Source organism: Salmo trutta, chromosome 30 (assembly GCF_901001165.1).
Source record: "Salmo trutta chromosome 30, fSalTru1.1, whole genome shotgun sequence".
NCBI lineage: Eukaryota > Metazoa > Chordata > Actinopteri > Salmoniformes > Salmonidae > Salmo > Salmo trutta.
In genome coordinates, this window is record NC_042986.1 from 3,719,963 (window position 1) to 3,746,736 (window position 26,774).

General features: G+C 41.7%; 1 protein-coding gene across 4 annotated transcripts in view; it reads right to left on the minus strand.

Moving 5' to 3' along the window:
* Nucleotides 1–26,774, minus strand: part of LOC115168968 (tyrosine-protein phosphatase non-receptor type 11-like) — a 95,504-nt gene that overhangs the window by 32,381 nt on the left and 36,349 nt on the right. For 2 of the 4 annotated variants that reach the window (XM_029724543.1, XM_029724545.1), the window contains exons 2-9: nucleotides 23,473–23,595; nucleotides 9,714–9,908; nucleotides 9,004–9,196; nucleotides 7,781–7,897; nucleotides 7,441–7,554; nucleotides 5,745–5,841; nucleotides 5,575–5,654; nucleotides 122–277 (exon numbers count right to left, since the gene is read on the minus strand). In XM_029724543.1, coding sequence (XP_029580403.1) covers nucleotides 122–277; nucleotides 5,575–5,654; nucleotides 5,745–5,841; nucleotides 7,441–7,554; nucleotides 7,781–7,897; nucleotides 9,004–9,196; nucleotides 9,714–9,908; nucleotides 23,473–23,595 — 1,075 coding nt within the window. Of the gene's footprint in view, nucleotides 1–121; nucleotides 278–5,574; nucleotides 5,655–5,744; nucleotides 5,842–7,440; nucleotides 7,555–7,780; nucleotides 7,901–9,003; nucleotides 9,197–9,713; nucleotides 9,909–23,472; nucleotides 23,596–26,774 lie in introns of all 4 variants that reach the window. The other 2 variants (XM_029724542.1, XM_029724544.1) reach the window with 1 other exon arrangement.

A 26,774-nucleotide genomic window follows, 5' to 3' on the forward strand; every position in this document is an offset into this window, starting at 1 on the left:
TAATGTATTTGTTGAAAGAGCAAACTGGGATCCCCACCATGGGGGAATGTATGTGGTTCCATAGATATCATTATCACTGGACCAGACTTTGGACCCAGTAATTCTACTTCTATGCCCTCACCCGTCCTCTCTCCATCTCCTTGGTGGTCATGACAATGACGTGTGTGTTTTCCTGGTAGACCATCTTCCAGAAGTCCACCACCGTGTTCTGAAGGCAGCCCTGGGTGGCGATGAACACCTTGCCCTCCTCCACGTGGCGGCCCTCTTCATGCATACTCTGGGCGAGAGAAACATACAGTACTTCATTAATTTCATGTCTTCATTCATGAGGAACAGATGAACATTGGTAACCTGGTGGTGGTTCAGTCTGTTTGTGCTTTAACCAACTCCTCACTGTGTTAGTTCATTTTCATGCCAAACATAGAATAGTTGGCTACGACAGCACATAGGCTACAGTATGGGAACAGGCCAAAACTTTGGGGCCTAACTGTGACAATATGTATGGGTCCATCACTAGAGACATTATGGGGTACACAATACAGTAAGTATTCACACCCTTTGATAAGACACTCCAAATTGAGCTCAGGTGCATCCAATTTCCTTTGATCATCCTTGAGATGTCACTACAACTTGATAGGAGTCCACCTGTGGCCAATTCAATTGTTTGGACAAGATTTAAAAAGAAACACCTATCTCTATAAGGTCCCACAGTTGACAGTGCATGTCAGAGCAGACATTATACCATGCAGTGCAAGGAACTCTCCGTAGAGATCTGAGAGAATTGTGTTGAGGCATACAATACCAGTCAAAAGTTTGGACACACCTACCTCATTCAAGGGTTTTACTTTATTTGTACTATTTTCTACATTATAGAATAATACCGAAGACATCAAAGCTATGAAATAACACATGGAATCATGTAGTAACCAAAAAAAAGTGTTAAACAAAATTTATTTTATATTTGAGATTCTTCAAAGTAGCCACCCTTTGCCTTGACAGCTTTGCACACTCTTGGCATTCTCTCAATCAGTCTCACCTGGAATGTTTTTCCAACAGTCTTGAAGGAGTTCGCACATATGCTGAGCACTTGTTGGCTGCTTTTCCTTCACTCTGCGGTCTAAATCATCCCAAACCATCTCAGTTGAGTTGAGGTCGGGGGATTGTGGAGGCCAGGTTATCTGATGCAGCACTCCATCACTCTCATTCTTGGTAAAATAGCCCTTACACAGCCTGGAGGTGTTTTGGGTCATTGTCCTGTTGAAAAACAAATGATAGTCCCACTAAGCTCAACCCAGATGGGATGGCATATCGCTGCAGAATGCGGTGGTTGCCATGCTGGTTAAGTGTGCCTTGACTTCTAAATAAAATCACAGACAGTGTCAACAGCAAAGCACCCCCACGCCATCACACCTCCTCCATGCTTCACGGTGGGAACCACACATGCAGAGATCATCCGTTCACCTACTCTGCATCTCACAAAGACACAGCGGTTGGAACCAAACATCTCAAATTTGGACTCATCAGACCAAAGGACAGATTTCCACCAGTCTAATGTTCATTGCTCGTGTTTCTTGGCCCAAGCAAGTCTCTTCTTCATATTGGTGTCCTTTAGTAGTGGTTTCATTGCAGCAATTTGACCATAAAGGCCTGATTCACACAGTCTCCTCTGAACAGTTGATTTTGAGATGTGTATGTTACTTGAACTCTGTGAAGCATTTATTTGGGTTGCAATTTCTGAGGCTGGTAACTCTGTGAACTTATCCTCTGCAGCAGAGGTAACTCTGGGTCTTCCTTTCCTGTGAAGGTCCTCATGAGAGCCAGTTTCATTATAGCGCTGATAGTTTTTGCGACTGAACTTGCGAAAAAAAATCTAAGTTGTAATGTTCCAGATTGACTGACCTTCATGTCTTAAAACTTCTTTGGGCTAGGGGGCAGTATTTTCACATCTGGATAAAAAACGTACCCGATTTAATCTGGTTACGACTCCTGCCCAGTAACTAGAATATGCATATAATTATTGGCTTTGGATAGAAAACACCCTAAAGTTTCTAAAACTGTTTGAATGGTGTCTGTGAGTATAACAGAACTCCTATGGCAGGCAAAAACCTGAGAAGATTTCATGCAGGAAGTGGCCTGTCTGACAAGGTGTTGTTGTTCTTGCTTCTGTTTATTGAAGAGTCAGGATCTTAGCTGTAACGTGACACTTCCTACGGCTCCAATAGGCTCTCAGAGCCCGGGAAAAACCTGAACGATGACGAGGCAGCCTCAGGCTGAAACACATTATCGCCTTTTCCAAATGGCCCATCAGAGGACAATGGAATTAGGCGCGTGCCCGATTCGAACCCGTGCAGTATTTTCCTTCGGCTATTTAGCTAATTGCAGATTCCCGGTCGGAATATTATCGTTTTTTTACGAGAATAATGGCATAAAAATTGATTTTAAACAGCGGTTGACATGCTTCGAAGTACGGTAATGAAATATTTAGAAATCTTTTGTAACGAAATGTGCCGTGCGCACGACCGTTATTTACCATTGGGATAGTGTCTAGAACGCACGAACAAAACGTCGCTGATGGAACATAACTATGGATTATTTGTGACCAAACCTACATTTGTTATTGAAGTAGAAGTCCTGGGAGTGCATTCTGACGAAGAACAGGAAAGGTAAGACCATTTTTGTTATAGTAAATGTGATTTTGGTGAAGGCTAAACTTGCCGGGTGTCTAAATAGCTAGCCCTGTGATGCCGGGCTATCTACTCAGAATATTGCAAAATGTGCTTCATCCGAAAAGCTATTTTAAAATCGGACATATCGAGTACATAGAGGAGTAATGTATCTATAATTCTTAAAATAATTGTTATGCTTTTTGTGAACGTTTATCGTGAGTAATTTAGTAAATTGTTAGTAAATTCCCCGGAAGTTTGTCGGGGGTATGCTTTTTCTGAACGTCACATGCTAATGTAAAAAGCTGGTTTTTGATATAAATATGAACTTTATTGAACAAAACATGCATGTATTGTATAACATAATGTCCTAGGTGTGTCATCTGATGAAGATCATCAAAGGTTAGTGCTGCATTTAGCTGTCTTCTGGGTTTTTGTGACATTATATGCTAGCTTGAAAAATGGGTGTCTGATTATTTCTGGCTGTGTACTCTGCTGACATAATCTAATGTTTTGCTTTCGTTGTAAAGCCTTTTTGAAATCGGACAGTGTGGTTAGATTAACGAGAGTCTTGTCTTTAAATAGCTGTAAAATAGTCATATGTTTGAGAAATTGAAGTAATAGCATTTCAAAGGTTTTGAAAATCGCGCCACAGGATTCAACTGGCTGTTACGTAGGTGGGACGAATTCGTCCCGCCGGTCCTATAGAGGTTAAAGTAACACTGTTGTTTCTCTTTGCTTATTTGAGCTGTTCTTGCCATAATATGGACTTGGTCTTTTACCAAATAGGGCCATCTTCTGTATACCACCCCTATCTTGTCACAACACAACTGATTGGCTCAAATGCATTAAGTTAAGAAATTCCACAAATTAACTTTTAACTAGGCAACCTGTTCATTGAAATGCATTCCAGGTGACTACCTCATGAAGCTGGTTGAGAGAATGCAAAGCTGTCATCAAGGCAAAGGGTGGCTACTTTGAAGAATCTAAAATATATTTTGATTTGTTCAACACTTTGGTTACTACATGATTCCATATGTGTTATTTCATAGTTTTGATGTCTTCACTATTATTCTACAATGTAGAAAATAGTACAAATAAAGTAAAACCCTGGAATGATTAGGTGTATCCAAACTTTTGACTCGTACTGTATATCTGGGGAAGGGTATAAAAAATGTAAACTTTCCACACACTATACAAGACCACAGTGGTCTCCATCATTGGGAAATGGAAAACATTTGGTACTACCAAGACTCTGCCTAGAGCTGGCCGTCTGACCAAACTGAGCAACCAGGCAAGAAGGTCCTTGGTCACGAGGTGACCAAAAACCCCATGACCACTGACAGACCTACAGAGTTCTTTGGCTGAACATATAACTTATCTGGGAGAACATGCCAGACGGACAACAGTCTCTACAGCACTTCACCAATCTGGGCTTGATGGGAGAGTGGCCAGACAGAAGCCACTCTTGCTAAAAAGGCACATGACAGCATGCCTGGAGTTTGTAAAAAGGCATGTGAAAGACAGAGCACAAAGCAAAAGATCCTTTGGTCTGATGAGAAAAAAATGTAACTCTTTGGCCTGAATGCAAAGTGCTATGTCTGGAGAAAACCAGACACAGGCTCTCCAGAGGGTAGTGAGGTCTGCACAACGCATCACCTACACCACCCGATGTCACAGGAAGGCCAAAAAGATCATCAAGGACAGCAACCACCCGAGCCCCTGCCTGTTCACCCCGCTAACATCCAGAAGGCGAGGTCAGTACAGGTGCATCAAAGCTGGAACCGAGAGACTGAAAAACAGCTTCTATCTCAAGGCCATCAGACTGTTAAACAGTCATCACTAACATTAAGTGGCTGCTGCCAACATACTGACTCAACTCAAGCCACTTTAATAATGGGAAAATTGATTTAATCAATTTATCACTTGCCACTTTATATTATTTATATTAGATAATGTTTACATAACCTACATTATTCATCTCACATGTATATACTGTACGCCATACCATCTACTGCATCTTGCCATCTTGATGTAATGTATCACTAGCCACTTTAAACAATGCCACTTTATATAATGTTTTCATAACCTACATTACTCATCTCATATGTATATACTGTACTCTATACCATCTACTGCATCTTGCCATCCTGATGTAATGTATCACTAGCCACCTTAAACAATGCTGCTTTATATGTTGTCATACCCTACAATACTCATCTCATATGTATATACTGTACTCCATACCATCTATTACATCTTGCCTATGCCGTTCGGCCATCACTCATTTATATATTTTTATGTACATATTCGTATTCATTCCTTTACACTTGTGTGTACAAGGTAGTTGTTGTGGAATTGGTAGATTACTTGTTAGATATTACTGCATGGTCGGAACTAGAAGCACAAGCATTTCGCTACACTTGCATTAACACCTGCTAACCATGTGTATGTGACAAATAAATTTGATTTGGTGTAAGGGGCAAATCAAATTCAAGCCAAATGTTCACTTTTCTACTCGGGCCGGCACCCGTGTCTTACTGGGGGTCAAAGCCAGGCCACTGGTACTTTTCAGCTTGCATTTATATAAAAATAGCTAACTGTGAACTTTAACACCTTCTCACAAAGCAACTGTTTTGATTATGCAGAGGTTGTTGATTCTGCTCGTCACAAGTCCTCACTGTCAGCCCTAGCTATTGAAACAGTTTCCCAAGTATAACATAAGGGTGTATACACTAGTGTAACAGTCGATTAGCAGAATTAGTCATGCATTGATGTCAATGGGAGACTAAGGGAAAATTTGATTTAAATGGAAGTTAGGATTCGCCCCTTAGTGCAATTATTCCACTCAGCTATGAAGTGCATAACTACATTCTTGGTTCTTCATCTCCAGGCCGTTTCCAGAACTCACTCTGATGTAGTTGGCATTGATGTAGTCGGAGCCAGGCACATCTGTGTCTGCTTCCCTGATCTCCACCCGTGTGGTGTCAACTGGAACACAGATAGACCGGGATTACGGTCATTGGTCACACACACAGGGAGGTTTTGTAGACAGGAGGTTCAAGTTGATATCTCACTCACAAGGGAGGATGTTCTTGTATCTGTTTTTACTCTTGTTCTCTGCTCTCTGCCCTTCTTTCCTAGGGTAGAGGAGCTTACACTCCTGCTGCTGTAGCACCTGGAAGAAGAGAGAAGAGAACAAGGTGAGAGAAAGAAGACACAAAAAAGTCAGTCAGAGGCAGTATCTGAAATGGCATTTCCTATTGGCAATCTAGTGCAATGCTTTTGACCAAAGCCTAGGAAGTCATTTTGGAGAGAAGAGTCTAATCTGAGCCATAAAAAATCCCTTAGACCCAGGTATCCCAAATGGCACCATATGTGCCAAGATATAGTGCACCTTTGATCAGGGCCGATAACCAGACTATGACAGGAACTAGTGGTGTCCATCTTAGAGTTAACAATAATGTGCTGTGTGTTGTCCTTCAGGAAAAGCCTCAAACATACTGGATTTACATCCTCCAGACGAGCTTCATTGCCATACAACACTCCTTCCATGACCTCCAACTGCTCTTAAACGCTAGCAAAACTAAATGCATGCTCTTCAACCGATCGCTGCCCGCACCCGCCCGCCCGTCTAGCATCACTACTCTGGACGGTTCTGACTTATAATATATGGACAACTACAAATACCTAGGTGTCTGGTTAGACTGTAAACTCTCCTTCCAGATTCACATTAAGCATCTCCAATCCAAAATTAAATCTAGAATCGGCCTCCTATTTCGCAACAAAGCATCCTTCACTCATTCTGCCAAACATACCCTTGTAAAACTGACTATCCTACCGATCCTTGACTTTGGCGATGTCATTTACAAAATAGCCTCCAACAATCTACTCAGCAAATTGGATGCAGTCTATCACAGTGTCATCCGTTTTGTCACCAAAGCCCCATATACTACCCACCACTGCGACCTGTATGCTCTCGTTGGCTGGCCCTCGTTTCATATTTGTTGCCAGCCACTGGCTCCAAGTCATCTATAAGTCTTTGCTAGGTAAAGCCCCGCCTTATCGCAGCTCACCGGTCACCATAGCAGCACCCACCCATAGCACGAGCTCCAGCAGGTATAGTTCACTGGTCACCCCCAAAGCCAACTCCTCCTTTGCTCGCCTTTCTTTCCAGTTCTCTGCTGCCAATGACTGGAACGAATTGCAAAAATCACTGAAGATGGAGACATATCTCCCTCACTAACTTTAAGCATCAGCTGTCAGAGCAGCTTACCGATCATTGCACCTGTACATAGCCCATCTGTAAATAGTCCACCCAACTACCTCATCCCCATATTGTTATTCATTTTTTTGCTCCTTTGCACCCCAGTACCTCTACTTGCACATTCATCTTCTGCACATCTACCACTCCAGTGTTTAATTGCTAAATTGCAATTATTTCGCCACTATGGCCTATTTATTGCCTTACCTCCCTAATCTTACTACATTTGCACACACTGTATATCGACTTTTCCATTGTGTTATTAACTGTACGTTTGTTTATTCCATGTGTAACTGTTTTGTTTGTGTCACACTTTGCTTTATCTTGGCCAGGTCGCAGTTGTAAATGAGAACTTGTTCTCAACTAGCCGACATGGTTAAATAAAGGTGAAATAAAAAAAATAAAAATAAAAATTATCTTGATCTTGACTTTCATGTTTTGGAATATGAGGTGTGATTTACAATCAATCATTTAAATACACTGGCGGTGATGACGATACCACCACTCTCGTACCTCAAACTCTTCCCAGAATCCCTGTTTGGGCTTCTCTGAGTTGTCTGCCACTTTGTTTAGTTCCTTCACTCTGTTCTCAATGTTGGCTGCATTTATCCTGGTGGCATTGAACGGCTTCCGTTGGGAAAGGGAAGAGCAAAACATTAACTCCATGGATTATCATATCCATATATTCACATTAAATTATATTACTAATATAGAATTTGCAGCTTACCCATACTTGGAATGACACATAATTAATATACTTAACACATCTGGTTTTATCAGAGTAGAACATAAAAATGGCAGTACAACATTGTTTCATGTGCAGCTGTCTGAATGCACTGGTTCAATCTCTCACCTGTTTGAGGTGAACAACAATTCCACTCTTCTCCACCATGGGGTTCTTCTTGTAGTGATCCACCAGGTCAGCCAGCGTGTCAAACCTCTCTCCTCCACCCACGTCATACTTCCCATCCTGCTGGAAACACACAAAAACTAATGTTTGTCAAAAGATGCATGTTTGAGTTGCATTGGGGAGCATTTTGGCTAACCCTAACCCTCTTCCTAACTTTAACCTAATTCTCCTAACCTGCTACGTTAATTATCCTAACATCTAAGATCCACCACTATATTTGGTGTTATTTTCTGCTCATGCATTCTCATTTCGATGCCAAACCCACCACTGGTGTGAGTGGCCAAAGAGCTCTTTTTTCATGTCATCCAACAAATATAAAAACGCCTGGGGTTTGCTAAAATGCATTGGCACCGGTGCTTTGGTCAGATGACATGAAAATAGAGCTCTTTGGCCACTCACACCAGGGGTGGGTTTGGCGTCGAAATGAGAATGCATAAGCAGAAAAGAACCCCATACCTACTGTAAAGTATGGTGGTGGATCTTTAACGTTATGGGGCAATTTCCATCCACTGGTCCTGGGGCTCTTGCTAAGGTCAACGGCACCATGAACTTTACCCAGTACCAGAACATTTCTGCCAAAAACCTGGTTGACTCTGCCAGGAAGCTGAAGCTTGGCCGCAAGTGGATCTTCCAGCAAGACAATAACGCCAAGCACACATCAAAATAAACAAAGAAATTGTTAATTGGCCACAAAATATATCTTTTTTTGCAATGGCCATCTCAGACACCTGTGGTTTGAATTGAAGAGGGCAATCCATAAGTGCAGATGAAGGACATCAAGGATCTGGAAGGATTCTGTATAGAGGAATAGTCTAAAATACCTCTGAATGTGTACAACTCATAAAACATTTTAGAAAAAGGCTCAGTGCCGTTATCCTCACATTGGGACGTTATTGAAAGGTATTGAAAACAGGGGTGTCAATCATTTTGACCCCTACCTTTGAGAAAAAAAGTATTACTTGTTAAACAAAATCTATTTCTTTGAGCAATTGTATTAGTATACAATAGTAGAACTTCAAAAAATGTTGAGCATACAATATAGCTCAGTAGTTATTTATACACAGTTACACATTATTTATACACAGTTATTTTTTTTGCTCATCTTTATTAAGGATGTCAATCATTTCAGACCCCACTGTATATGTAAAGGCCCTAGCTGGTCTCACCTGGTAGCGAATCATGACATGGGTGACCTTGGTCTTGCGGTCTACGTTCTCGTGCTTCTCCTCGTTGGTGAGGACAGAGAGCACAAAGTCACCTGGTTTGCTCTGGCTCTCCCGTACCAGGAAACTGCCAGGCTTGCCCTTGTCCATGAGCAGCTTCTCAGCGTCGCGCCCAGAGAGGTGCCCGTGGTACCACCTAGTGTAGATCGGTAGACAATTTATGGCTATTATGTTTGAAAATACTAATACTATTAAAAAGCAATGAAGAATTGGGAAATGGAAATCACCCCAACCCTGCCGTTTACGTGTAATTGTTTACATAAGAAATGGGAAAATGTGGGTGTTTCTGAATGTGTGAGTTTGCACGTGATGATGTTTACAAAGAAATCTGAATTGTGTGTGTTTGTGTGCTTCATGTAAATGTTTTGGTGGTTCCGGCAAGAGCACTCAGCTGGTGTTTCATTGACCAACCATCCTCAACAGGGATCACACATTGTTTTTGGAACTAGATACAAACTGATACACTGTACGTTACAATGTGTAGAGACAGAAATGCCAGCACAGATATGTTTGAAGATTATAACAGGGTCTCTGTGTGTGTGTGTGCATTTTATTGTAAATGCTGTGTCTGTGGTTGTTTTAATTGTGTGTGTGTGTGTGTGTGCAGCCATGTGTGTGCATGCATGTGCCTGTGCGTGCGTGTGTGTACGTACCTCTCGGAGGTTGGGTCCTTACAGTTGAGTGGGTACTTGAGCTCGATGACGTCTCCGTTCCTCTCTCTGAGGAGGTCGTGCTGCTCTGTGTAGTACTGCACCAGCTCTGCTAGCGTAGCAAACTTCTCCCCTCCATACAGGTCGTAGTAGTCCCCTGAGTTCTGGATCTTAATGTGGGTGACCTCATTGTTCCGCCTGACACACACACACACACACACACACACACACACACACACACACACACACACACACACACACACACACACACACACACACAGAGGAGAGTGGTTGGAGTCAGGGTTAGTCATGGTGCACATTGTTCAGATAGATCACTATATATTATGTAACTGGTGCACCCTGCAGCATGTAGCAGAGGTTAGGTTAATAGGGGACCCCTGTTCTCTCTGTGTGTGTGATGTGAGTCCTGCCGAAAGGATAATGTCGTGCTCAGCACCTACTTGGAACCGCAGCAGTGTGTCATTTGTGTATGAAAAAGTATGTGTGGGTATGGCACACACACAGAGAGCACACCAGGACTTGCGTTTTGAATAGTAGGCATTTTGTGTATGTGAAAAAAATCCTGTTTTATAGTATGTGACATTTCTGAAATGTTGTATGCTTTAAATGCCAGGATGTCATACTAATTTCGCTTTTCATCGAGTAGACTTCATTGCACACTACTGAGGAAAAGAATTGTCTTTGGAAACCGACTTGTGTTTGACAACAGCTGATAATCAGCTGAGGGGACACGCTGTACCAAAATGAACAAATGGCGGGAATCAACGCAATTGTGCATTAGATGAGGCATTCTCAGTAGGATGAGCCTAGTATCCTGATATTTGTTGCTTACTGTATTTGTTTTTACTAAACAGTATGTAGTACGATTAGTACACAGTATCCCTTTCCTGCAGTCAAATGCCCATATCGCCCTCTAGTGGCTTCATGGGTGGAATGTTATTAATATTTTTAGTTTTATAATTAAATCAACATTATTTCCAAAAACCCTCTGAAAATCCAGTGTTTGTTTCTATGTCAAACGGTTTTGTTATATTTCAGACTTAAGTGACGTACAGTACCAGTCAAAAGTTTGGACACACCCACTCATTCAAGGGCTTTTCTTCATTTTTACTATTTTCGACATTGTAGAATTATAGAGAAGATATCAAAACTATGAAATAACACATATGGAATCATGTAGTAACCAACAACAACAAAAAAGCAAAGCAAAACAAAATATATTTTATATTTGAAATTCTTCAAAGTAGCCACCCTTAGCCTTGATGACAGCTTTGCACACTCTTGGCATTCTCTCAACCAGCTTCATAAGGAATGCTTTTCCAACTGTCCTGAAGGAGCTCCCACATGTGCTGAGCACTTGTTGGCTGCTTTTCCTTCATTCTGCGATTCAACTCATCTCAATTGGGTTGAGGTCGGGTGATTGTGTAGGCCAGGTCATCTGATGCAGCACTCCATCACTCTCCTTCTTGGTCAAATTGCCCGTTTCACAGCCCGGAGGTGTGTTGGGCGTCGCCTAGTGGTTAGAGCGTTGGACTAGTAACCGAAAGGTTGCAAGATTGAATCCCCGAGCTGACAAGGTACAAATCTGTCGTTCTGCCCACTGTTCCTAGGCTGTCATTGAAAATAAGAATTTGTTCTTAACTGACTTGCCTAGTTAAATAAAGGTCAAATTTAAAAATTTTAAAAAATGTCCTGTTGAAAAACAAATGATAGTGGGACTTAGTGCTTACCAGAAGGGATGGTGTATTGCTGCAGAATGCTGTGGTAGCCATGCTGGTTAAGTGTAAATAAATAATTTTAAAAGTAATAAATCGCCGACAGCGTCACCAGCAAAGCACCCCCACACAATCACACCTCCTCCTTGCTTTACGGTGGGAACCACACATGCAGAGATTTTCCGTTCACCTCCGCGTCTCACAAAGGCGGTTGGAACCAAAAATCTCAAATTTGGACATCAGACCAAAAGGACAGATTTACACCGGTCTAAAGTCCATTGCTCCTGTTTCCTGACCCATGCAAGTATCTTCTTATTGCAGTCCTGTAGTAGTGGTTTCTTTACAGCAATTCGACCAAGAAGACCCGATTCGAACAGTCTCCTCAGAACAGTTGATGTTGCGATGTGTCTGTTACTTGAACTCCGAAGCATTTATTTGGGCTGTAATTTCTGATGCTAGTACTGTTCTTGAAATTACCAAATAGGGCTATCTTCTGTATACCACCCTTATCTTGTAATAACACAGCTGATTGGCTCAAATGCATTAAGGAAAGAAATTCCACAAATGAACTTTTAACAAGGCACACCTGTTAATTGAAATGCATTCCAGATGACTACCTCATGGAGAGAATGCCAAGAGTGTGCATAGCCGTCAGGGCAAAGGGTGGCTACTTTAAAGAATCTCAAATATATTTTGATTTGTTAACATTTTTTGGGTTACTAGATGATTTCATAGTTTAAGTCTTCACTATTATATAGTAAATATAAAGAAAAACCCTGGAATGAGTAGGTGTGTCCAAACCTTTGACTGGTACTGCATATAAAGTGCAAAATTGGGATGCAAACTCATGAGAGCATCAGCTGTTCCGGACGACTGTGTGATCACGCTCTCCGCAACCGATGTGTTTAAGACCTTTAAAACCTGTTGGGGATAGGGGGCAGTATTTGCACGGCCGGATAAAAAACGTACCCGATTTCATCTGGTTACTACTCCTGCCCAGTAACTAGAATATGCATATAATTAGTAGATTTGGATAGAAAACACTAAAGTTTCTAAAACTGTTTGAATGGTGTCTGTGAGTATAACAGAACTCATATGGCAGGCCAAAACCTGAGAAGATTCCATGCAGGAAGTGGAAATCTCATTTGTGGAATCACCTTCAACACTTTGCCTATGAAACACACCATGAGTTAGGATTCATTTAGCACTTCCTAAGGCTTCCACTAGATGTCAACAGTCTTTACAAAGTGGTTTGAGTCTTCTCCTGTAAAAACTGACCGAACGAAAAGCCTGGAAAGTTGGTCATAGGTGGATGGCCATGTCTACTATGACGCGCATGCGTGTGGGGACCCTTTCTTTCCGAAACGTTTTATAAGACAATGCAATCGTCCGCCTTGAATATTATTGAAGTTCTGATTGAAAAAGGCCCTAAAGACTTATGCTATACAACGTTTGACATGTTTGAACGAACGTAAATATTTTTTGTTTTGCTCTTTCGTGGTGACAAGTCCCGCGGGCTTCGGTACATTTTGAGTAGCCTACAGAACGCGCTAACAAGAAGGAGCTATTGGGACATAAATTATTTACTTTTTCGAACAAAACTACATTTGTTGTGGACCTGGGATTCCTGGAAGTGCCTTCTGATGAAGATAATCAAAGGTAAGTGAATATTTACAATAGTATATTTGATTTTAGATGTTTCCAAGATGGCGCTAACATGTATCGCCTAGCCTATTTTTCTTAGCATAGCACCTCATTTATTGCAGTGTGATTTCCCAGTAAAGATATTTTGAAATCTGGCAATGCGGTTGCATTCACGAGATGTTAATCTATAATTCTTTGAATGACAATATTATAATTTACCAATGTTTTCGAAAAGTAATTTTGTAAATTGTAGTGCTGATCACCGGCAGCATTTGATGGAAAATATTTTCTGAATTTCACCGCCACTGTAAAATGCTGTTATTGGATATAAATATGAACTTGATAGAACAAAAAATGCATGTATTGTCTAACATAATGTCCTAGGAGTGTCATCTGATGAAGATTGTCAAAGGTTAGTGCATCATTTTAGCTGTTTTTTTTGCTTTTGGTGACGTCTGTCTTTGCATTGACAAAACATTACACACAGCTATTTTCAATGTACTGTCCTAACATAATCTAACTTTATGCTTTCGCCGTAAAGCCTTTTTGAAATCGGACAACGTGGTTAGATTAAGGAGATGTTTATCTTTCAAAGGGTGTAAGAAAGTTGATTGTTTTGAATTTCGTGCGTTGTATCTTGTCTAGCAATCCCGTAATCGGGATCCGAATGGGAAGGGGTATCCCCAACAGGTTGGTTCACAAGGCCGCAGAGCCGGACAGATTACCAGGACGTGTACTCTGAGCATGGGCTGACCAACTGGCAAGTGTCTTCACTAACATTGTCAACCTCTCCCTGTCTGAGTCTGTAATACCAACATGTTTCAAGCAGACCACCATAGTCCCTGTGCCCAAGAACACAAAGGTAACCTGCCTAAATGACTACCGACCTGTAGCACTCACATCTGTAGCCATGAAGTGCTTTGAAAGGCTGGTCATGGCTCACATCAACACCATTATCCCAGAAACCTTAGACCCACTCCAATTTGCATACAACCCTAACAGATAATGATCTCTATTGCACTCCACACTGCCCTTTCCCACCTGGACAAAAGGAACACCTATGTGAGAATGCTATTCATTGACTACAGCTCAGTGTTCAATACCATAGTGCCCTCAAAGCTCATCACTAAGCTAAGGACCCTGGGACTAAACACCTCCCTCTGCAAATTGATCCTGGACTTCCTGACGGGCCGCCCCCAGGTAGTAAGGGTAGGTAACAACACATCCGCCACGCTGATCCTTAACACGGGGGCCCATCAGGGGTGCGTGCTCCGTCCCCTCCTGTACTCCCTGTTCACTCATGACTGCACGGCCAGGCATGACTCCAACACCATCATTAAGGTTGCAGATGACACAACAGTGGTAGGCCTGATCACAGACAACGACGAGGCAGCCTATAGGGAGGAGGTCAGAGACCTGGCAGTGTGGTACCAGGACAACAACCGCTCCCTCAACGTGATCAAGACAGAGGAGATGATTGTGGACTACAGGAAAAGGAGGACCGAGCACGCCCCCATTCTCATCGACGGGGCTGTAGTGGAGCAGGTTGAGAGCTTCAAGTTCCTTGGTGTCCACATCACCAACAAACTAACATGGTCCAAGCACACCAAGACAGTCGTGAAGAGGGCACAACAAAGCCTCCCTCAGGAGAATATTTGCCGTGGTTCCTCAGATCCTCAAAAGGTTCTACAGCTGCACCATCGAGAGCATCCTGACTGGTTGCATCCCTGCCTGGAATGGCAACTGCTCGGCTTCCGACTGCAAGGCACAACAGAGGGTAGTGCGTACGGCCCCGTACATCACTGGGGCCAAGCTTTCTGCCATCCAGGACCTCTATACCAGGCAGTGTCAGAGGATGGCCCTAAAAATTGTCAAAGACTCCAGCCACCCTAGTCATATACTGTTCTCTCTGCTACCGCATGGCAAGCGGTACCGGAGCGCCAAGTCTAGGTCAAAAAGACTTCTAAACAGCTTCTACCCCCAATCAAATGGCTACCCAGACTATTTGCATTGCCCCCCCCATCTTTTACACTGCTGCTACTCTCAGTCGTCATCTATGCATAGTCACTTTAATATCTCTACCTACATGTACATATTACCTCAACGAACCAGTGTCTCCACACATTGACTCTGTACCAGTACCCCCTGTATATAGCCTCACCATTGTTATTTTACTGCTGCTCTTTAATTATTTGTTACTTGAAATGTTTTGGGTATTTAAACTGCATTGTTGGTTAGGGCTTGTATTCGGCGCAGGTGACAAATAACATTTGATTTGATTTCAAATCTATATCTGACATGGTACAGGTGTTTTCTAGACCATAGCCATGTGTGTGAGGTGTATACTTTTGTTTCAAAGTAGATTTGTTTAAGACTACCAAGAAACATTCTGTGTGACCCTGATTCAGCCCCTGTAGTAAAAGGTTATTAAGTGAGTAGTAAAGCCAGATTTTGGATACGGCCAGAGTGTTTGTGTTCATGTACGTGTCTGCCCGTGCCTGAACAGAGCAAGAGAAAACACCACGAATACCCACATGAAAATAACAGGTTGATGTGGTCCGCGGTACCGTGAATACCCAATCATTTCTGCACAGGAGGAAACTGTTTGTTGATCAAGTCTACGTGGAAATAACACTGTTTTCCTAGTAAGATAAACCTTATCAGACAATCTTATTCCTTTATAATACCCTGTTGATTTTGAGTGAGTATTTGAGAGCAACTGGTTTTTACTAAATGCAGGTGGCTAGGGAGCACAGATAAGGTCAAAAAACAATCTGCCACTTTTCAAAATACACAGTCACAAAGAGACACAATGTCACACACACATAGCATTCTAAACCCGAAACATTCATGCTGAAGACAGTTCTTTTTCCATTTCCAGTGAAAATTTCTGAGCAATATTTGTCTGCAGCAAAAGGACAAACCAATGCACAAACATGCACTTTGTCTTAGTACACCTACACATTTACAAGTCGGTTTTTGAGCATGCAGCAAACCGCAACTCCCACTCCACACACTTTTACAAAAAAGATCATACTGTTGCTAGCGATCTAACTCAGGAAGTTAGAAAAGTGACAGAACTGCAAATTATGCTATCTGATATCTAGCTTTAATGCAATTAGCTAGCCCTCTCTCTGCAAATTGATGATCAAGTAACGGTCATATAAAGTGGAACAAATCCTATTCTCTCCCTCTCATCCATCTTTCTCTCGTATAAACCTGCATTCTCTCCTTCCCTCCCTCCCTCCCTCCCTCTCCATCCATCTGTCTCTCCTACAAACCTGCATTCTCTCCTTCCCTGTAATTGTGTTATGAATGTTTGAGTGGAGCAGTATGCCTCCCTGTCTGTGGCTACTAATGGCCCGTGGCGGCTGCACTGTGTGTGTGTGTGTGTGTGTGTGTGTGTGTGTTTGCACCATGCTGTTTGTGGGAGTTTAACACAGTTAATGACGTCGCATTGAGCCAAACATTCATCTAGATTTTACTCTGCGGATGGGATGGGTCTCTTGCAGACATAGCACACAATCATTGCACCATACATACATATACACACACATACACACATACACACATACATACATACATACATACATACATACATACATACATACATACATACATACATACATACATACATACATACATACATACATACATACATACATACATACATACATACATACATACATACATACATACATTCCCTGTAGCTCAGTTGGTAGAGCATGGTGTTTGCAACACCAGGGTTGTGGGTTCGATTCCCACGGGGGGCCAGCACAGAAAAAAAAAAAAAAAAAAAATGTATGAAAAAATGTATGAAATTGTATGAAATGTATGCATTCACTACTGTAAGTCGCTCTGGATAAGAGCGTCCGCTAAATGACGTAAATGTAAATGTACATACATACATACATACATATATATAAACATTGGAGCTCTATATTTGTATTTATTTTATGCAGTCTTTTTGCTCATCTTTATCAAGGCATCTGAAAATTCCTGACTCTACTGTATGTCTAAAAAACAATATTCACATAACTCTGTACAACAGCATTTCTTGATTTTGCCTTTGTCAAAAGCAGCTATATATATATATAAAATATCTACAAAAGATAGGGGTCAAAATTATTGGATCCCCTGTTTTCAGTACTCCAGCACCCTGGACAACGACACTGAGCCTTTTCTAAAAAAAAATGTGTTGATATTGGAGAACACGTTGGGAGTGATCTTAGATCATTGATCCATACAGAATCTTTCCAGATCCTTGATATCCTTCCTCTGAGTTTATGGACTGTCCTCTTCAATTCAAACCACAGGTTTTCAAAGTGGTTCAAGTCAGGAGACTGAGGTGGCAATTGCAAAATGTTGATTTTGTGGTAATTTAAACAATTTGTTTGTGGATTTTGATGTGTGCTTGGGGTAATTGTCTTGCTGGAAGATCCACTTGGGGCCAAGCTTCAGTTTCCTAGCAGAGGCAACCAGGTTTTTGGCTAAACATATCCTGGTACTTGGTAAAGTTCATGATGCTGTTGATCTTAACAAGGGAAGCAAAATAGCCCCATAACATCAAAGATCTAACACCATGTTTTACAGTAGAGATGAGGTATTTCTGAATAATATGCATTGTTATTTTGAAGGCCAAACCCACTGCTGGTGTGCGTGACCAAATACCTCTATTTTCATGTCATCTGACAATAGCACCACCTGGAGTTTGCTAAATGGCATTGGCACTTGGATTGGAACCGGTGCTATGGTCATAGAGGTCTTGGCCACGCACACCAGCAGTGGGTTTGGCCTTCGAAAGAACAATGCACATGTGAGGACTTCTGGTACAAGAACAGTCCCCACAAGAAAAGGTTTAGAATTAGGGGTTAGGGAAAATATGATTTTGCATGGGAATCAATTGTTTGGTCCCCACAAGGATAGTAAAACAAACGTGTGTGTGTGAAGGATCTGTCTACCTACAAGCCCTTCTGACTACAAGGATGGAGGCCCTGCACTTGTTTTATTATATCTGGAGCAACATTAGGTCATCATCAATCTTCAGTGGCCCACCCATGGTTCGAGAAGAAGGAACACACAATGACACTTTAGTCCCTCTTCCCCCCTTTCCTTTTATCTACTGGCTTCCTATCTCTCTCTAGTTCCAAAACGTGTGTATCAAACAGGCCTTTGGACAAATTCGAACACATGTCGACATCAGTATGTGTGAGTGCTGAGGGCAGAGTCACTAACCACTAGACCACCATGGCCACGTCTCTGTTACATAGTATCCAGTGAGAACACAATTCACTTATCAAAATGAGATGAATCAACATTCTATTTGGTCAATTTGACCAACGCATTTAATTGATTGAATCTATAAATAGCCCGACTGCAATGGAAATATGTCTAATGGAAATGAATGGAGGCAATGGCATACGTAACACGGGGAGAAAATCCATCCACAGTCCCAGCTAATGCCCTCTAAACTTCTCCTCTGATCAAGAGCATAGAGATGTATAAAAACACAACATGATACTAGAACATACACCACTAGAACAAAAGTTATGGCCTATGTTCCCAACACATTTTTACTGAAAGAAAACAATGAGAAACCAAGGCATTTCTTTTGACCTGAGAATTACATACACAGAGTATAGTAAACATTAGGAACACCTTCCTAATATTGATTTGCACCTCTTCTGTCAAGTTGGCTGGATGTCCTTTAGGTGGTGGACCATTCTTGATACAATCCTTCTTTAACCTGTCTCCTCCCCTTCATCTACACTGATTGAAGTGGATTTAACAAGTGACATCAATAAGAGATCATAGCTGTCACCTGGTCAGTCTATGTCATGGAAAGAGCAGGTGTTCTTAATGTTTTGTACACTCAGTGAACATATGCGCTTCACAATGACATCAGCTACATCATGCTTGGCTGTGTAAGTTCTCACTCCCTCAAAATGCAGCATAGAGCTATGGTTGTCAAGGCCTCTCCCATAACAGAACACACTGTCTACTTAACCACACATTGCGGTCTACTCCGCCCACTACTGGAACAGTTAACATCATAGCAGAAAATGTTTAACCCCTCCCCCTCCACCACCACTCCCATACTTCCCCTGCCATCCAGCCCCCTGCCCAGGCCAGGAAAGGGAGAGGGGGAGATAAGCAAAGGGAAAAGCAGGGAGAATGAGATAACAGCCCATTGGAGTACCAGGGCCATAAAAGGAGAGTCAAGCTGGACCCCCCTAATAACATGCTGGTAAGAAGAAACACTAATGACTTGGTAATCACTCTCTCGTTGAGTGTGTGTGTGTGTGTGTGTGTGTGTGTGTGTGTGTGTGTGTGTGTGTGTGTGTGTGTGTGTGTGTGTGTGTGTGAGATATGAGATTGTTTGTGAGTATATACGATTGAGAGAATGTGTGTGATATGAGTGTGTGTGAGAGAATGCTAGAGAGTGTCTGTGATGTGGGAGTATGTGTGAGCATACAAGTAAGAAACAGTTAGCTTGGTCACACTGGACCCTGGCAAGCTTAGGGTCCAATTCCGATTTAGGAAATGACACCTTTCTTACACACGCCTTTCCTACACACTTCTCAGTAGGTGGTATTCAGACTTACCTTATGAAGGTGTGTAACGGGCTTTGCTGGCGTGGTTCCCTTGTGTTCACTGAATAATAAATTTAACCGCTGAAAACCTTCCCATTTGCTGGCCAACAGGTTTTTCCATTCAATAGGGTTTTCAGTACATTTATCTTAAGCCATCCCTTCAAATACGGTGTACCTAGTAGTTAGAATTTTGTCAACAGACTCAATAGAATACATAGAGAGAACGGGTTCACAATATTAGGGATCAATGAAGGAAAGACATCTAAAATATATGCATATTTGTCTCTGTTTCTGCACCAATTGGTAGATTTAAAAAATACTCTGATCGTGTAGATTATTTAAGGTTAGGAATGTATTTTACAGGTTTGCCTAGCATTTACACACGAAAGAAAGAAAACGGTGGTTTGATTCAGTCAGAAATTTGCTACATTCAGTTCTTCAACCCATGGTAATGTTGGAAGATTAGTTTACATTGAATTACAATAGGGAGAATATTTTACAATAGGAGGCTATGCCCTCGTCTATTGCCTGCACTAACTAACTGTGTGATGACACAGCCAAGTAGTGCCATTCGTCAGGTTCAAACTGTTATGGCTTGGTCTGCGCTCCGCTACATAACGATTTAATTAGCCTACATGTCTTTTTTTGTATTAGCAACTGTTACCAATGATCCTCAGCAACAACCACATGGCCATGACGGAATTCACAGAGAAAGCAAATTAAGGTAAACGAAACAATGTAATTAAATGGAATGATAATGTAGGCTATACCAACTAAAGGGAACTAACAATACATCGGCAGTTTAATATGGGTTGTTATTAGGCCTACTGACGGTTAATACTGATAGCTGCTAATATTTAACATGATTGAAATAGTAAACAGAGAACGTCGGGTTAGCCTATAATTAAGACAATTGAGAGTGCCGATCGCTGCAAGTTAAAAGGCCATACAATTTAAATTCTGCATAATGGAACAAGATTTCCAAAAACTTTACTGTGGGAAGTTGATATGTTAATACGATTCTGCCTTATGACTAGTTTAACATTTGCCTCCTGTGATTTATAAGGTAAATATATATAAAACAAGTGTCACTTATATTTACAATTCCTTTAACCAAACAGATTACTAATTTCCCTAGCTGTTATCAATAGCTATTATCAAGTTGTAAATTACAGTGCAATGAGAATGGGGTTATTTCTATCGGAAAAAATAAAGTAGATGCCGACAGGTTCGCTAGACCTTACTCATAGTTTCCTCACGCGTAACGGTGGAGAAATTAGGGAATTACTGTAAATCAAGGTCAGAATACTCATAGTTTCCTCACGCGTAACGGTGGAGAAATTAGGGAATTACTGTAAATCAAGGTCAGAATACTCATAGTTTCCTCACGCGTAACGGTGGAGAAATTAGGGAATTACTGTAAATCAAGGTCAGAATACTCATAGTTTCCTCACGCGTAACGGTGGAGAAATTAGGGAATTACTGTAAATCAAGGTCAGAATACTCATAGTTTCCTCACGCGTAACGGTGGAGAAATTAGGGAATTACTGTAAATCAAGGTCAGAATACTCATAGTTTCCTCACGCGTAACGGTGGAGAAATTAGGGAATTACTGTAAATCAAGGTCAGAATACTCATAGTTTCCTCACGCGTAACGGTGGAGAAATTAGGGAATTACTGTAAATCAAGGTCAGAATACTCATAGTTTCCTCATGCGTTACGGTGGAGAAATTAGGGAATTACTGTAAATCAAGGTCAGAATACTCAGTTTCCTCACACGTAACGGAGGAGAAATGAGGGAATTACTGTAAATCAAGGTCAGAATACTCATAGTTTCCTCACGCGTAACAGTGGACAAATTAGGGAATTACTGTAAATCAAGGTCAGAATACTCATAGTTTCCTCACGCGTAACGGTGGAGAAATTAGGGAATTACTGTAAATCAAGGTCAGAATACTCATAGTTTCCTCACGCGTAACGGTGGAGAAATGAGGGAATTACTGTAAATCAAGGTCAGAATACGCCGTATCTAGACACATCTTCATTTATTCCATCGCCACCCAAAATGAATATCAGGTGAAAAGCACGCCATTCCAGTGCTTAGGTTCAAGGTCAGAATACTCAGAGAAAAATGCATAAACATTTAATTACGTTCCATTTACACACGCTAAACTCGGGTCGGAATTGGGTCCTTAGTGAATAGGCAAGACGTAGCTGAATAGTCGCAAAGAAAAGTGTAAAGGATTAAGTGTAAAGCATAACTCTCATCAGCTCATGAAAGCTGAATAATCTTTTTGTATTTCTCACCGTAAGCAAAGAAATAAACTCTTATGCATTCATGTTGGTACGTAGCCTACTTTCAACAGCAAAACAGTGCAGACAGAAAATAAACTGCCAATGTTCTAGATAGAATAGTGCTAACTATTTCCCCCTTCCCGCCACAAAGCTAGTCCAAACTGACCTTACCGTACCATGGGGGGGCATAAATCACACAGCCCACAGGAAGGTGGTGGAGTGGGGGTGAGGTTAGGGGTGCTGTTAGCCTGCGCAATAGTTTAGCCACAGGGCCTGTGGTCTGAAGAACAACAAATACATGTAATTTAGCCTGGTGAACGCAAACACACACAGGCAGTTAGGCAGCCCTCAGTCACCACAAAGCCACATAACACCTGGGGCATGCAGGGTCAGACCTCGACATGGGCCCCTGGCCTTAACGCTATTAAGAGCTACTGCCTGGACTGGCCTGGCTGCCACACTCACTGCTGTTGCCAGCCTAACAACATTCATTCTTTCTCACCCCTCTCTGGTTAGAGCGTTGGGACAGTAACCGAAAGGTTGCTAGATCGAATCCCCAAGCTGACAAGGTAAAAATCTGTCTTCTGCCCCTGAGCAAGGCAGTTAACCCACTGTTCCTCGGGCGCCGAAGATGTGGATGTCGATTACGGCAGCCCCCGCACCTCTCTGATTCAGAGGGGTTGGGTTAAATGCGAAGACACATTTCAGTTGAATGCATTCATTTGTACAACCCTTTCCCTCTACCCTACATACACTCCCCCCCCCTCTCTCTCACACACTCCTCTCTCCCTCGCTACTCAAGCCAACCTCTGCTAAAGAGAGCGAGCTAAAGGACGATGCTGGACCTTTTCCATGAGCTCGTCTGACTGATAAGCCTCTTAAAAGCTTCCGTTGCCAATGCAGAGGCACTCTCTATCCTGGCGCTACAGGAAATCACAGTGGCTTGCTGTTTACCAGCTCTCCAACTACAGAGCTCACTGTTCATAATTCAATGAAATGTAATGTCATGGGACAGGGTTAGACCTGATGATTTCATACATGGGGTCAGTGGCGTAAGTGAATTCTTGTGAAAGGCTATTTACGACCAGTTCTCGCTTTCTTTTCAACCGAGGAGGGAAACAAACATTTTCCATTTCGTAGAAACGTGGGAGAATAACAAACTAGCCATATTTCAAGCTTGAACTCGCACAAGCTGTGACTGTTCACCCAAAGACAAGGCTCTTGCTCTCTTGCTAGCTTGCTTACTGGGAAGCGAGACAATTTGCTCTGAATGATTAACTTTACACCAGGGGCAATGTTGTGGAGCATAGGCTGCTAACGCTAGGATAAAGAGCTAGGCTAAAGCGGTGGGCTAAAGCACTAGCAGAGAACCATGCTAACACAGAACATTCACGTAACATTACCTAAAGGTTCTCCTTTGGTTATTTGACAAATAACTTAACCAGATTGTTATTGGAAGACACATTTGTTAGCTGGGAACATGGAGGCCCCTACCTGATAGAGAGCGTAAAATCTCCCGGGTTGCTCTTGCTCGGCCGGGCTAGGAAACTGCCGTGGACCCCCCGGGTCAAGAGGAGCTGCTCTGCCTCGATGCCGGTGATGTTGGGGTGGAACCACCTGGAAGAACAGCAAGAGAGAATAGTTGAGCACAAACGCCAAATCCAGAGTAACTGCGCCAGAAACAGTGTTTCTCAATGTACCTGATTCAAATGATCAACCAGTTGAATCAGGTGAGTGTGTTACTGCCGGGCTAAAAAGAAACAGAGGCCCCTCCAGGAGTTGATTGATAAACATACCTTTAAACTCACTCATCAATCATTATTTCCCAGTAAAAGATTCAGTTTGGTGACACTAGTTAGAAACACATAAACCATAAGAGTTAACCTTTTGGAGAGCAGAGCCCAAAACTACGAATGAGGTTTGAGTTGTTAGCTAAGTAACTTTGGTCAACGAATGTGGCTCACCTTTTAGCCTGCTCTGGGGCAGGTTAACTCCATTTATCTAGAATTAAGTGTCTGAGATGTGGGTTAAGGACCGATAAAATCAGATTCGCTTCCTCTTGCAAAGATTGTCATCCCCTTGTTAATTGTGTCATTTGAGGAAGATGACTGATTCAATATTTCATTAATCAAATGTTTTTTGTGTACATTTGTTAAAATACGTATTACACAATTAGTGATGACAGCATTTGTTTTCCAAATTGTACATTTTTCACGCAATTGTATTTTGAAATTTGCAAAATGCAAACTGACAGCCGCAACCAACCATAGACATGTAATCCATAGATGGCAGTTACCATTCAAGTTAAAAGAGCATTATGTAGATTGTTTTGTAAGAGTCCAGCCCAGCACTGGTTGCAGATACAGGTGGCAAAAAAAGTTTCGCTAAGCGACAAAATGATGAGGCTTAGGGAAAAACCAGAGTAAATATAGGTAACAATTGTAATAGCTGGAGAGAAGTTATGGCCCTAAAAGGGCTGAAGTCTGATGCAGAGATGGCCTGTTTCCTGCTTGACAGGTAATGTTAACAAGACGTTGCATCAGCTACAGGAGCTAGCTAGTGTTAGCTATGACTGGAGAATCTGGGTTAGCTTTATGCTATCTAAATTATATGGCTGTCTTGATAAATAACTAAGGTGTACATGGTATTTATGATCTAAGACCAGTCAAGATATTGACATAAACATGTGTATTTGATAGTCATGATCATTTAGAACCTACTTACATTTACATTGCTGAATTTTTGTTGTTGTGTGTTGATGGCTAGCTAACGTTTCTTGTGCATTTCTCTGTTTGAGAGGGATAGAACTGTAATGGTCGCCTGTAACGTAAGCAGCTGTAATGGTGCTCGGCAGTATAGTTGCCTCACATTTTTGAGACTTCCAAGTAACTAACGTTATTACAAAACATTACTGAAACAATATTAGCTAGCTAGTTAACATAATGTAGCTTGGTAGAGAGTTGACAAGTAAGCTCACTAGCTAGGTTTTGTGACATACATTTGTGATATGTGATATAATAATGGGACATGCGTGAAATAAAAATGTAATTTCTCATCTTCTAGTTATGAAAAGGCCCCACCACAATCCACTCCAAGGGAAGTGTTACCTCTGCCTGCTTTATCAAGCATTGGAGTGGCATCCAGCACCACACTGTCAGATAGCTAAGAACACATGCTTAATTTCAATAGGAGAATAGCTAGATACCTTTTTCCTATTCCTTTCAATAATGGCTATTGGGTAGTGTGAACTTTGTGGGCATCATTTATGGTTGGTTTCTGTGTACCTCTCTTTGAGCCTGCCTTCTTTGAGTAGCCTATGTGTAGGTTTATCTCTCGGGTACTGTCATGTCTCCCTCTCCAGTATTCAGCATGTTTGGCAGTAATGAAGATACTATATGCTTGGAGTATAACCGACTGTCTTTTCTAATGGGGGGATGAGTTTCTGAAGGAGCCTGGAGTGGTTGAGCTAGATGGGAGCAACGGAGGCAACAAAAGGAAAAAACAGGCAACAAGGTTTTTTCCGATAACTATTCCCAGACATTATCACACTATATGTGTGTTGCCAATATGGTACAGATCTTATTCAGTGAATTTACTTTTTGTTATGTTCTATCACTTCTATTTAGCCTGATGAGTATGAGCATCTTCGAAGAGACCATAGAAGTAAATGAAGGTCAATGACCTAATGAATAGTGTGTAACATTGTTGTTAATATTTGTGTATTTACTTTTGTTGTTTGTATTTATAATTTACCATTAAACAGTACATTTGGAAAGTATTGACTTTTTCCAAGTTTTGTTACAGTACAGCCTTATTCTAAAATGTATTAAATTCTTGTTTTTCTCATCAATCTACACAATACCCCATAATGGAAAAGCAAAAATACGTTTACGATTTTTTTGCAAATGTATGAAAGATAAAAGGATTCAGACCCTTTACTTTGTACATGTACTTTGTTGAAGCACCTTTGGCAGTGATCACAGCCTCGAGTATTCTTGGGTATGACACTACAAGTTTGCCACACCTGTACAGTGGCCAAAAGTTTTGAGAATGACACAAATATTAATTTTCACAAAATCTGCTGCCTCAGTTTGTATGATGGCAATTTGCATATACTCCAGAATGTTATGAAGAGTGATCAGATGAATTGCAATTAATTGCAAAGTCCCTCTTTGCCATGCAAATAAATTGAATCCCCAAAAAACATTTCCAATGCATTTCAGCCCTGCCACAAAAGGACCAGCTGACATCATGTTAGTGATTCTCTCGTTAACACAGGTGTGAGTGTTGACGAGGACAAGACTGGAGATCACTCTGTCATGCTGATTGAGTTCGAATAACAGACTGTAAGCTTCAAACGGAGGGTGGTGCTTGGAATCATTGTTCCTCCTCTGTCAACCATGGTTACCTGCAAGGAAACATGTGCCGTCATCATTGCTTTGCACAAAAAGGGCTTCACAGGCAAGGATATTGCTACCAGTAAGATTGCACCTAAATCAACCATTTATCGGATCATCAAGAACTTCAAGCAGAGCGGTTCAATTGTTGTGAAGAAGGCTTCAGGGCGCCCAAGAAAGTCCAGCAAGCGCCAGGACCGTCTCCTAAGTTTATTCAGCTGGGGATCGGGGCACCACCAGTACAGAGCTTGCTCAGGTGTGAGTGTATCTGTACAGTGAGGCAAAGACTTTTGGAGGATGGCCTGGTGTCAAGAAGGGCAGCAAAGAAGCCACTTCTCTCCAGGAAAAACATCAGGGACAGACTGATATTCTGCAAAAGGTACAGGGATTGGACTGCTG